We start from the raw sequence: 13,509 nt of genomic DNA, 5'->3' as shown, positions 1-13,509 counted from the left end.
GCTGGAAACCCAAATAATCTTACCTTCCCAAATAAGGTGTCCAACTACAGAAGTTCTCATTAGTCGCACCCAAACAACACTTTCAAATTTTGCATCTTAGAACCAATTCATGCCCCACCCATTTTTGCCCCAGGGATTTAAAATAATAATCACAGTTAATCTTGTCAAGATTCAGTAAACCATTGGTAATCACATAATGGTTTCCACTAGTAAACAGGTTTTTCTCTGTTTAGAACCAATTCCCCCAACCCCTGCAAAAAACCCTGAGGTCTGGGAGCCGAAGATTGCAACAACAAAGTTAAGACCTGGTTTTCTCCTTCTGGTACATTCTCTTCCCACACCCCTCCACCACCAGTCCTCAACAGGGCCTAGTCAATGGCTAATCACGGCTACCAAATGAAGTCCAAAAGTATTCAACGTCCAACACAATCTGAGCCCAATAATTTTCCAAACCTTATTTCTCATTACCACCATCCAATACCCACCAACTCAAAGTGACAAGCTACCCACTGAAACTGCCAGTGACACTTCTATCTCCATATCTGTATTAAACTGTTTTCCTTCTGGGAATGTGCCATTCCGTGATCTTTAAGTGCCCGGCTCAAATACCCACAACAGTTCTGTAACAGCTTCCTGGCTTTTCAGCTACTAATAATTACCTCCTGATCTGAACTTCTTAGGCTCATTTGGCACCAGCCTACAGAGCTTCAAACTTAGGTCTACCTTCATATAAGTACAGATCGCAACTCAAAAGCAGGCTCTTCAAGGCCAGACACCACATCTTAGACCACTTTCTTCCACACACAGTACCTGCCTCAGAGTAGACCAGTGCTTCTCAAAGTGTAGTCCCATAGCAGAAGCATGAGCAACTCCTGGGAACTCATTAGAAATGCAAGTTACCAGTCCCATCTCAGATACACTGAATCAGCAACTGGGAACAGGGGACAGGAATATGCGTTTTTAACAAGTCCTCCAGGTGATTCTGATGTACACCAAAGTCTGAGAACCACTGCCATAGACAATTAGTAATTACCTACTGACCTTTATTCCTGGTATTTACAAAATAAAGGTGATTATTAGTCACAGGTGTCACCAATACATAAAGAAACTAGCTAGCAAGACAGACAAAATTCGATGTTCTCACTTATTTGTAGGAGCTAAAAATTAAAACAATTGAACTCATGGAGATAGAGAGTAGAAGGATGGTTACCAGAGGCTAGGAAGGGTAGTAGGTGGGGGGCGGAAATGTCGATGGTTAAGGGGTACAAAAATGTTAGAAAGAATGAGTAAGACCTAGGTTGCTAGCACAACAAGGTGACTACAGTAAAAAATAATTGTACATTCTAAAATAACTTGGCCAGGCGTGGTGGCTCACACCTGTAATCCCAGCATTTTGGGAAGCTGAGGCGGGTGGATCACTTGAGGTCAGGAGTTCAAGACCACTCTGGCCAACATGGTGAAACCCTGTCTCTACTGAAAAAATGCAAAAAACATTAGCCAGGTGTGGTAGTGGGCACCTGTTATCCCAGTTACTCAGGAGGCTGAGGCAAGAGAATCACCTGAACCCAGGAAGTGGAGGTTGCAGTGAGCCAAGATCATACCACTGCACTCCAGCCTGGGTGACAGAGTGAAACTCTGTCTAAAAAAAATAAATAATAAAAATAAAATAACTACATAATTGGATTGTTCGTAACAAAGGATAAATGCTTGGAGTGATATATACTCCCACTTACCCTGATGTGATTATTACACATTGCATACCTGTATCAAGATATCTCATGTAACTCATAAATACATACACCTACTTATGTACCCACAAAAATTAAAAATTTAAAAAAATTTAAAATATAAAAAAAAGAAACTGGCTAGCAAACAAGATATAAGGATATATAGTTATGCCTGGTTGGGTTAAAACATCAGCAATTAGATGACACCACCAATTAGATGAACAGGCTATGATAAAAGGATTAGAGCATAAAAGGATAAGAGCATAAACAATTATCTACACAGGCAGCTCAGCAATGACTTACAAGTACTTACAACAAAAGTCTGGGTTCCTGTTTTTCCCTGACTATACTGTGAGGGTGTTGGCAAGCAAAGGAGTTATGATAAACAGTGCTATGGAATTCTAAACAGACCCTTCTCAAGCAACCATGGTGCAACTCTGGCAAGTCTGGGGACAGAGATGGGGGGATGGGAGTTTTAAGACTCCCGTTATCTTGAAATCTTAAATATTATGTGTGCCGACAAGTCACCCAAGACTATATTTTCAACTATTTTATTAACAAAGTTAGTTCAGCATCAGTTACATCAAAATGAAAACTGTTGTTTTTACAGGCATTTCCAACATCCAAAAGTCAATATTAAGTAACGTTACCTAACAGTCCAACATTTTCAGCTATTTGGAGTTAATTTTGAAGCTTACTCCTAATGGCAGATTCCAGAAGGAGGACTTACATAAAAGGAACCTGAGTTCCATGATTAAGTCTGAGACAGCTATCATTGGAATCCAAACCTGTCTACTGACCTCTGACCAATTTTTTCCCAGCACCCCACACTGCCTGTTGCTCAGGCTCCTCAACCTAATTCCAAACCACAGACCCAGAGTAGCACCAGCCACTCTGAAATGATCCAAACTACGGCCAAAGGTGCTAGGGATGACTATCCTTAGATATATCTAGGTCTTTGATCCTTTTAACTTCCAAAGGATTACCAAGGATCATCTTGAAACTTTCTCCTTTAATCATGCTAAACACAGCCCAACTTGGGCTTCAGTAATTCAGAGACAATAATGGACAACAGAGAGGCCAAAATTTTGCTTTAATGGTTTCATGTATATTACTAAAAGATTGTCTTCCCATGGAATCCTCCCATAGGTGACTAGTAGTTCTCCTGTGGCCACAAACACTATCTAACAAACATGTAAATGAAGGAACTCAAAGTAAGTGTATCCTGTTCTATCTGCTCTAACTTGACTTAGAAGGGCTACCTGCCTCAGACTCCCTTGAGAAGCTTTCGCCCTTAGACTTTAAGATGAAACAAAGCTTCCTGGCCTTGCCCCTCTGAGGTTTAAGGACTCAGCATTGCAGACAATCCTATAGCAGTCAGTAATAGTAGAAGTTTCTAAGAACAAAACTAGAGATGCATAACAAGCTCATGTTCTCTAGGACCAAAGACATAGGGATACTACAAGGGTGATTTTGGATTGGACAGATTTATGTTGCTCATGAAATCTACCACAACTAATATTCCAGGGCCTCTTTTTTTCTTAGAAACAGGGTCTTCATCAGCCGGGTGTGGTGGCTCACGCCTGTAATCCCAGCACTTTGGGAGGCTGAAGCCGGTGGATCACCTGAGGTCAGGAGTTCAAGACCAGCCTGGCCAACGTGTTGAAACCCCGTCTCTACAAAAATACAAAAATTAGCCGGGCATGATGGTGGGTGCTGTAATCCCAGCTACTCGAGAGGCTGAGGCAGGAGAATCACTTGAACCTGGGAGGCAAAGGTTGTAGTGAGCCAAGATTGTGCCACTGCACTCCAGCCTGGGCGACAGAGCAAGACTGTCTCAAAAACAAAAAAGGGTCTTCGTCACCCATCCTGAAGTGTAGTGGTATGATCCTAGCTCACTGCAGCCTCAAACTCCTGGGCTCAAGCAATCCTACTGTCTCTGCCTCACAAGTGGCTGGGACTATAGGCATGCACCAACATGTCCAGCCAATTTTTTATTTTTTAATTTTTAGTAGAGATAGCAGGGCATGGGGGTCTATGTTACCCAGGCTGGTCTCACACTCTTGGCCTCAAACAATCCTGCCACCTCGACTTCCAAAAGCACTGGAATTACAGATGTGAGCCATCATGCCCAGCGTCTAGGGCTTCTTTTCTATCTCATTCATTCTTCGGAAGTCAGATTATTCCAGAAAGCCACAGATGGAAAACAGAGGGTTTTCAAACATGTTTTCTCAGGCTGGTCTGAAAGTAGTGAGTTATCTCAATTGATTGTTCACAGTCAGTTACAGATCGAACTTCTTATTCTACTCTTTCCCTCCTTCTCACGACTGCTTTCGACTAGTCTTTTTTTTTTTTTTTTTTTTTTTTTTTTGGAGATGAGTCTCACTCTGTCTCCCAGGCTGAAGTCCAGTGGCAGTGGCGTGATCTCCACTCACTGCAATCTCCACCTCCGGGGTTCAAGTGATTCTCCTGCCTCAGCCTCCTGAGTAGCTGGGATTACAGGTGCACACCACCATGCCCGGCTAATTTTTGTATTTTTAGTAAAGACGGGTTTCACCATGTTGGTCAGACTGGTCTTGAACTCCTGACCTCAGGTGATTCACCCGCCTTGACCTCCCAAAGTGCTAGGATTACAGGCGTCAGCCACCATACCCAGATCAGCCCTTTAAAAAAAAAAAAAAAAAAAAGACTAGTCAGGTCGGGTACGGTGGCTCATGCCTGTAATCTCAACACTTTGGGAGGCCGAGGTGGGCAGATCATGAGGTCAGGAGTTCAAGACCAGCCTGACCAACATGATGAAACCCCATCTCTACTAAAAATGTAAAAATTAGCCAGGCGTGATGGCATGCACCTGTAATCCCAGCTACTCGGGAGGCTGAGGCAGGAGAATCACTTGAACCCAGGAGGCGGAGGTTGCAGTGAGCTGAGATCAAGCCACTGTACTCCAGCCTGGGTGACAGAGCAAGACTCCATCTCAAAAAACAACAACAAAAAAAGTTTTCTTGAAGTCCTTAGGCTTCCACAGATTGTTGAGGAGTGAGGATGTGCATATGTCTGCAGGCATGCCTTCCCCTCCCTCTAAGTATTTTCTTCTCAGCAATTTTACATATTGGGTTTAGGTTCTGTGGCCAATACAACACTCATCTATTTCCATTCCCTCTTTGACTTCTAACTGCTCAAAAGAGTCCAGAGCAAAGGCAGTGAACACCCATAATCACTGAGCAGGAACTGGGACCAGACCCTGTCTCCCAACCATGGTTCTCAAGACAACACCAGGCTCCAGAAAGTGCAGACCACTACATCCACTCTCGCATTCTATCAGTGAACACCTGGACCTAATTGACAACACCTGCCCTCTTAGGACAACCCTGCTCCAAAGAGGCAGCCTGGTACCGTGGGAACAACAGTTTAGGGACTCTGGAGAACCACAGACCTCCATGCAGATCTCAGCTCTACCATCCAAGCGTTTTATAACCTAAAGCAGTTTCCCCCTGTGAGCTTAGTTCCTCATCTGCGAAATAAGAATGGGGTTAATGGCAATAACCTTTCCATGTTTGTGTAAAGATTAAATATGATAAGATATGGAAATAACCTAGCACAGGGCCTGTCACAGACCAAGGGATCAATACCACCAAGTCACCCTAAAAGGGAAGCACAGCACATTGACAACCTTTTTTTTCTTTTTCTGTTTGGAGACGAGTCTCGCTCTGTTGCCCAGGCTAGAGTGCAGTATAGCACTATCTCGGCTCACTGCAACTTCCGCCTCCTGAGTTCAAGTGATTCTCCTGTTTCAGCCTCCTGAGTAGCTAGGACTACAGGTGTGTGTCACCACGCCTGGCTAATTTTTGTATTTTTAGTAGAGATTAGGTTTCACCATGTTGGCCAGGCTGGTCTCCAACTCCTGACCTCAGGTGATTCACTGCCCTGGCCCCACAAAGTGCTGGGATTACAGGCATGAGCCACTGCGCCTGGCCAGACATTGACATCTTTAAAGGCTATCTAGGCAAAAAAAAAAAAAGGGGGGTGGCGGGAAGCACAATCCCTCTTCCCCCAGAAGAAGAAAACAGCAGCCAAGTTAGCACCTGCATGTGTGGGCCTAAATCTTCCTTTTCTCTTTCTACAAAGCTGTTCACATAGTATCAACCTCCCCACATTTCAAATGTAGAATCAGTTACAGCATGAAGAAAACAAAAAATAAGAGCTGCTTCAGCCAGAGACTCTAGAAACAAGATCATTTCCATAGCATCTCCTGTTATAAATGCAGACTTCAGTCACTGCCCCAGAGACTGAAATGGCGGGGTAAGTAGGGGACATGACCCAAAAATATGCATAGTTTTTAGGAAGAAGGAGCTGATTTACCTGCTTATTCAAATTAAAGAACCACAGATCAACAGAAAGGAACAATTCCCCATTTCGTCATAAATGCTAACCTACAAAGTAGTTTCCTTAAGGAAAATCACTTACAGAGCAGAGTTGTACACTACTGGGGGCAGAAAGCCCTGACAGACAATTGACTCTGCTATTCCCCATGTGAAAAAAAGAGGAGCTTCGGGAGGCTGAGGCAGGTGGATCATTTGAGGTCAGGAGTTCCAGACCAGCCTGGCCAATACGGTGAAACTTCATCTCTACTAAAAATGCAAAAATTAAAGCACCAGCTTCATTGCTGCAGTTCTATCTTCACCTTCAGGACGTTTCCCTTGGTCAAAAACAAACTAAGTCGTCTCCAAGGTCGAAGCATTCAGCAAACAATGATGGCAGAGCCACCAGAAACGTACACCTGATTTTCATGACAAATACGGTAATACTGTATTAGCTAGTGGAGCCACTTTCTGTATTGCTCTATGGACATATGTAACAACACAAATCAGAATAGAATGGAGCCTGTCCCCTGTTGGCAGAGTCACCCCCCAAAATGGAGAGAACAGTAATCATACCAGCTGGTGTAATAATGAATTGTTTAAAAAACAGCTCATAATTGATGCCAAGTTAAAGCACTGTGTACCCATTAAGATATGGCATTACTGAAGAAATAAAGTACATTTGAAACCTTAAATACATATAAATTAGCCAAGTGTGGTGTGGCATGTGCCTGTAGTCCCAGCTGCTCAGGAGGCTGAGGCAGGAGAATCGCTTGAACCCGGGAGGCAGAGGTTGCAGTGAGCAGAGATTGCACCATTGCACTCCAGCCTGGGCAACAGAGCAAGATTCTGTCACAAACAAAAAAAAAAAGGGAGGGGGAAGCTAGGCAGCCCCAGCAAAGAGGTGAGGTCAGCTCACCAGAGATGGCTTCCAAACAAAGATTCCCTGAAAGTAGAAACCCATCTTTTACTGTCTTTTACAACAACATAGACTGAGAGTCTAACAAGACTACCAACTGCCACTGCCTTCACACTAAATAATGCTTAATCTCCACTGCTGAAGAACCATTCCAAGTGAAAAAAGCTAAATAATATGGCATTAAATGCCCTATTTTCCAAGTGCTAACAGACTCCCTTAAGAAACTAAAGTTGTTATTTAGTTCTGATTCAATCATGCCAGACTCCTCAGTGCTAGCAGCTGCCACTTCCACTCTGGCTAGAGTCCCCACCCACCAGCCAGATCAACAATCAGCCTTAGCAAAACATCCAAGGAGATTAAGAGTGGCAAGAAAATCACACCAAGCCTTCTAAACATAAATCTACAAGGCGTGACTTCACTATATCCCCTGCCTCCTCCTGGCAGCACCAACAAGACATAAGTGACATTTACAGGAAATAAACATGCTGCCTTGCCAGCAGAGCTGCTCCTCACAGGGCCATTAAGCTGGTGGTCACTGCTACGGATGAACCTAAGGCACAGCAGAAAAGACCAGGGAAAGAGAGAAAAGAGAGACTAGCATTGTCCCTCCCAATCCCACAAGTAATCCCACAGTGAATCGTGATGAAGCAGAAACTGATCATTAGCACTAATCCAAACCTAACATTTTTGAAATAATTATTTCAAAGAGTTTCTGACCCATCCCACACACAAACACAAAACCTTATAGAGACAGGTGCCTACCATGATTAACCTGCACCATCCTGCCCTACCTCCTCCTGGTAGCTCTATTTCAGCACCTACTTCATTCTACCTTGAAGCAGGTCTTCTTTTATTTTACTCCATGATGCCAAGCTCTGGGCTCTGCAGGTATTAGATCTAAACAGTAGATTACTAAGCCTTCATTGCCTCCACCAACACATCTTCCCACCCCTCTTAAAGGCATTAATTATCTTCATCTCCAAATCAGACATAGATCTGAGCTCCTACAAAGGCTAGCCTTCCTTCACAATCTGGGTGGCCAATAGTACCACCCGGCCTGTCTCACTAACTTTCTGTTTCAGGATTGCCCCTCTCCCATATCCTCTCCTCCCTCTTCCAGTTAGTCCCAAAAACCAGTCAGTGTGTCAGCGTAATACAGGACTTCAGACCCGAGAACCTCAGGAAAACAGGTTTTGGCAGAAATTTCCATTCATTTTCACGTCCTTCAATTAACTAAATTTCACTGGACAGAATATGGAGCTTCAGAAACAATATATTAGCAATGCAAATGACCATTTTAGGAACTACCATAGCCTCGAGACTCTCCCTCCTATAATTTTAGCTTATGGAGGAAGCACAACTGAAAATACTTTTTTTTTTTTTTTTTTAAAGAGACAGTCTCATTCTGCTGCCCAGGCTGGAGTACAATGACACTCTCATAGCCTGCTGCATCCTCAAACTCCTGGGCTCAAAGGATCTTCCCACCTAAGCCATGCGAGTAGCTAGGACTACAGAAACATGCCACCACCCTCATCTAATTTTTTCATAGTGAGATGAGGTCTCACTGTGTTGCCCAGGCTGGTCTCAAATTCCTGGCCTCAACTGATCCTCCCACCACAGCCTCCCAAACTGCTAGGATTACAGGCACGAACCATGGTGTTTGGCCTGAAAAATACTTCTCTAAAAAGTTGCGGCTGGATATGGTGGCTCACACCTATAATCCCAACACTTTGGGAGGCTGAGGTGGGTAGATCACATGAGACTAGCCTGGGCAACCTAGCAAAACCCCGTCTCTACTAAAGATACAAAATTTAGCTGACCATGGTGCACGTCGGTAATCCCAGCTACTCGGGAGGCTGAGGCAGGAGAACTGTTTGAACCCAGGAGATGGAAGCTGCAGTTAGCTGAGCTGGCACCACTGCACTCCAGCCTGGGCAACAGAGCAAGACTCTGTCTCAAAAAAGAACAAGAAAAAAAAAAATCATTCTCAGACAAAACTTGGTCAGCCTGAGGCCCAGCAGTTAGCAGAATATTAATAAATACCTGAATAACTTCATCAAATGAAAATTCAGACTGGCCTAAGAGTCAACCCTACAGTGGCATCAAGAGGCCTGACTTCCCTAAACATTCACTTCAGAGATCATGGAGACCACACATACCCTGGTGGAACGTGCTTGCAATGGTATCACTGGGACCTAGACTCTATTCTCCAGGTGTCAGGATTCTGACCATACGTATTATCCTCAAAACTCTTTGCCTGCCCTTTTATTAGCAAAATGAGCCTCTATTTGTCAAGTTTCCCATTCTGTCTCTTCACACGTTCAGCTCTGGCAAAAGAAACCCAACTCAGTGCTCTAACTTCCGGCATCCCAGTTTCCACTAGCCAACTCCAATGTTACAGACCACCCTCAATCACCTTGCATCAAGAAAGCACATTTTTTAAAGTTTGTTAGTGTTCATTTAATTTCTAGGCTATTCACAAATATTCAGGGCTATCTCATCAATTTTATTAGGAACTCCTAGACAGCAAGTACCTGCATACCTCCAGGAAGAGTGACAGATGAACTGTGACTGTTTTAGAAAACAATGACTGAAAATTAGGGGGTAAAAAGTCAAACTACCTTTTTTGTCCAGTTTTCTTTACACTTATACTTTCTTCCCAACTCCTGACATAGTGATTAACTTGAATAAAGCAGATACCTAGGCAGTAAAGAAATACTGAAAATATACTATTCAAGTTCTAACATTACAAACATCCCCCCGCCCAACCACCACCACCTAAGTCATGAGTAAAAACAACTACAACTCAAATGCCTTACCATCCTTGTTAACAGCAGTGACTTTGGCCGGGTAAAAACGACAATCAGACCAGCAAGCAAGGACCTGCTCATTTATTTGAAATTCCTAAAAAACATAAAAAAAAAAAAAAAAAAAAAAAAGATCCTGTTACCAACCTAATTTCACAGGACATGCACTGTACCAAATCTCATAAAAGAGGCTGGGATTGATAAGAGAGTGAGAAAGGAAAGTAGCTATTGGGATGGAGGAAGATATTTCTGTTGTTCAACACCAGGAGTTGCTATAATTTCGGTGCCATTTGTCCTCGCCGAAAGTTAACGTTTTCAGGGCAACAGAGTTGGAGATGGGGCCTATGAGAGGTGTTTGGGTCATGGTGGCAAATCCCTCATGAACAGATTAATGCTGTCTCACAGGAGTGACTTCTCGCTCTCCTGGGAATGGATTCATTCCCAAGAAAGCAAGTTGTTATAAAGCAAGGCTCCTCTTCCTGTTTGGTCCCTCTCTTCACACTTTTCTCCCTCTTTGACCTTCCACCATGTATGATGCAGCATGAAAGCTGATGCCAGAAGACAGCACCATGCACTTGAACTTCCCGGCCTGCAGAATTGTGAGCTAAACAAACCTCTTTTCTTTATAAATTACCTAGTCTCAGATATTCTATCATAGCAACACAAAAAAGACTAAGACAAGAGTCAAAACAAAAGGGCTGGGACACAAGACCTCAATAAGCCCAAGAGGTCTGGGCAGGCATAGCACAGCACTGATGATAATTCCACCCTAATCAACATACATTCTGAAAATGAGTCTAAGAGGCCAGGACTACTGGGATACACATCCAGTATAGGAGTTAGAAGATTATGAGGCTACTTCATACTCAGGGAAGCAGCATTTAATGCCACCTACACTTCTAAAGGGTCTTTAGCCAGGGAAAGCAACCATTCACCTTTAATTTTTTTTTTTTTTTTTTTTTTTTTTTTTTTTTTTGGAGACGGAGTCTGGCTCTGTCGCCCAGGCTGGAGTGCAGTGGCTGGATCTCCGCTCGCTGCAAGCTCCGCCTCCCGGGTTCACGCCATTCTCCTGCCTCAGCCTCCCGAGTAGCTGGGACTACAGGCGCCCGCCACCGCGCCCAGCTAGTTTTTTGTATTTTTTAGTAGAGACGGGGTTTCACCGTGTTAGCCAGGATGGTCTCGATCTCCTGACCTCGTGATCTGCCCGTCTCGGCCTCCCAAAGTGCTGGGATTACAGGCTTGAGCCACCGCGCCCGGCCACCTTTAATATTTTATACACTTTTCCCAGCACACAGTTTGCACTGATAAATTTTGCACAATGGGCCAGGCACAGTGGCTCACACCTGTAATCCCAGCACTCTGGGAGGTTGAGGTGGGCGGATCACCTGAGATCAGGAGGTAGAGAACAGCCTGGCCAACATGGTGAAATCCCCTCTCTACTAAAAATACAAAAATTGGCTGGGCGCGGTGGCTCAAGCCGGTAATCCCAGCACTTTGGGAGGCCGAGACGGGCGGATCACGAGGTCAGGAGATCGAGACCATGCTGGCTAACACGGTGAAACCCCGTTTCTACTAAAAAATACAAAAAATTAGCCGGGCGAGGTGGCGGGCGCCTGTAGTCCCAGCTACTGGGGAGGCTGAGGCAGGAGAATGGCGTGAACCCAGGAGGCGGAGCTTGCAGTGAGCTGAGATCCGGCCACTGCACTCTAGCCTGGGTGACAGAGTGAGACTCCGTCTCAAAAAAAAAAAAAATACAAAAACTAGCCAGTGTGGTGGCAGCTGCCTGTAATCCCAGCTTCTCAGAAGGCTGAGGTAGGAGAATCACTTGAACCCAGGAGGTGGAGGTTGCAGTGAGCTGAGATCATGCCATTGCACTCCAGGCTGGGTGACACAGTGAGATTCTGTCTCAAAAAAAAAAAAAAAAAAAACAATTTGTAGAATGAACACTGAAAAGTCAAATGGAACAATACTGAATAATCCTTAATTGGGAAAAAGAAAAAAAAAGGCCAGCAAGAGTTCAAGTTCCCTAATAGGGTTAAAATAGAAAATAAGCCAGACACAGTGGCTCGTGCCTGTAATCCCAGCACTTCAGGAGGCTGGGGCAGGTGAATCACCTGAGGTCAGGAGTCTGGCCAACATGATGAAATCCCACCTCTACTAAAAATACAAAAATTAGCCAGGTGTGGTTGGATGAACCTGTAGTCCCAGCTACTCAGAAGGCTAAGACTCGAGAATCACTTGAACCTGGAAGACAGAGGTTGCAGTGAGCCAAGATCATGCCACTGCACTCCAGCCTTGGCAATAGAGTAAGACTGTCTCAAAAAAAAAAAAAAAAAAAAAAAAGATAAGAAAAAGAAAATAGAAGGCAGGGCTGAGTCAGATCTAAAAGTGGCAGGACCATTATAGATGTCTCAATGCCTGTTTAAAAACCTTAAAACTGGCCAGGCACAAGGGCACGCACCTAAAATCCCAGGATTTTGGAAGGTACGAAGGATCTTCCTTCTTTGGCAGAAAGATCCCATAAGGCCAGGAGTTCAAGACCAGCCTGGGCAACACAATAAGACCTTGTCTCTACAAAAAAAAAATTTTAATTAGCCAGGCACAGTGGTACATGCCTATAGTCCCAGGTACTCAGGAGGCTGAGGAAGGAGGATTGCTTGAGCCCAAGAGGTCAAAGCTACATTGAGCAAAGACTGTACCACTGCACTACAGACTAGGCGACAGAGCAAGAAAATGTCTCTTTAAAAAAACAATAAAACAGGCTGGGCGCAGTGGCTCACACCTGTAATCCCAGCACTTTGGGAGGCTGAGGCAGGCGGATCATGAGGTCAGGAGATCAAGACCATCGTAGCTAACAATGAAACCTGTCTCTACTAAAAATACAAAAAATTAGCCAGGTATGGTGGCACGCACCTGTAGTCCCAGCTACTCGGGAGGCTGAGGCAGGGGAATCACTTGAACCCAGGAGACGGAGGTTGCAGTGAGCTGAGATCGAGCCACTGCACTCCAGCCTGAGCGACAGAGCAAGACTCCGTCTCAAAAACAAACAAACAAAAACATGGCTCTTGAGCTACTTACTCGAGCCCGCTCCCACTCTATGGAGTGTACTTTCATTTCAGTAAATGTGTGCTTTCATTGCTTAAAACAAAACAAAACAAAACAAAACAAAAAAACCTTAAAACTAATACTTCATACTGCATTTTGAAGTCAGTAAAAGCTCCAGGCATAGAGATAAAATTGAGAAAAATGGAATACAGTCCAATCAATTCCAAGTTCTTTGAGGGCTTATAAAAGATCTCGCATGACGAGCTTACCCCTATAATCCTAGCACTTTGGGAGACCAAGGTGGGAGGATTGCTTGAGCCCAAGAGTTCAAGACCAGCCTGGGCAACAATGTGAGACACTGTCTGTATAAAAAAATTTAAAAATTAGCCGGGTGTGGTGGGCCCATGGTCCCAGCTACTCGGGAAGGTGAAGTGGAAAGATTGCTTCAGCCTGAGATTGAGGCTGCAGTGAGCCATGATCGCACCACTGCATTCCAGTCTGGGCAACAGAGCAAGACCCTGTCTCAAAAGAAAAACAAAGACCTTGCATATGAGATTAGTACAATGCTCTACATGGAATGATCACTTTCGTTTCTTTTTGAGATGGAATCTCACTCTGTCACCTGGGCTGGAGTGCAGTGGCGTGATCATCTT

The 13,509-nt window shown here is 44.3% G+C and overlaps 1 protein-coding gene across 3 annotated transcripts in view; it reads right to left on the bottom strand.

The window, feature by feature from the left end:
• The window catches only part of PHF20 (PHD finger protein 20), a 191,270-nt gene that overhangs the window by 101,665 nt on the left and 76,096 nt on the right, over positions 1 to 13,509 (bottom strand). For all 3 annotated transcript variants that reach the window (XM_031656713.1, XM_031656714.1, XM_031656715.1), the window contains exon 4: positions 9,824 to 9,908. In XM_031656713.1, coding sequence (XP_031512573.1) covers positions 9,824 to 9,908 — 85 coding nt within the window. The remainder of the gene's footprint in view (positions 1 to 9,823; positions 9,909 to 13,509) is intronic.

Source organism: Papio anubis, chromosome 16 (genome assembly GCF_008728515.1).
Source record: "Papio anubis isolate 15944 chromosome 16, Panubis1.0, whole genome shotgun sequence".
Lineage (NCBI taxonomy): Eukaryota > Metazoa > Chordata > Mammalia > Primates > Cercopithecidae > Papio > Papio anubis.
The sequence above is the reverse complement of the archived record's forward strand: the minus strand, read 5'-3'. Positions and strand labels throughout refer to the sequence as shown.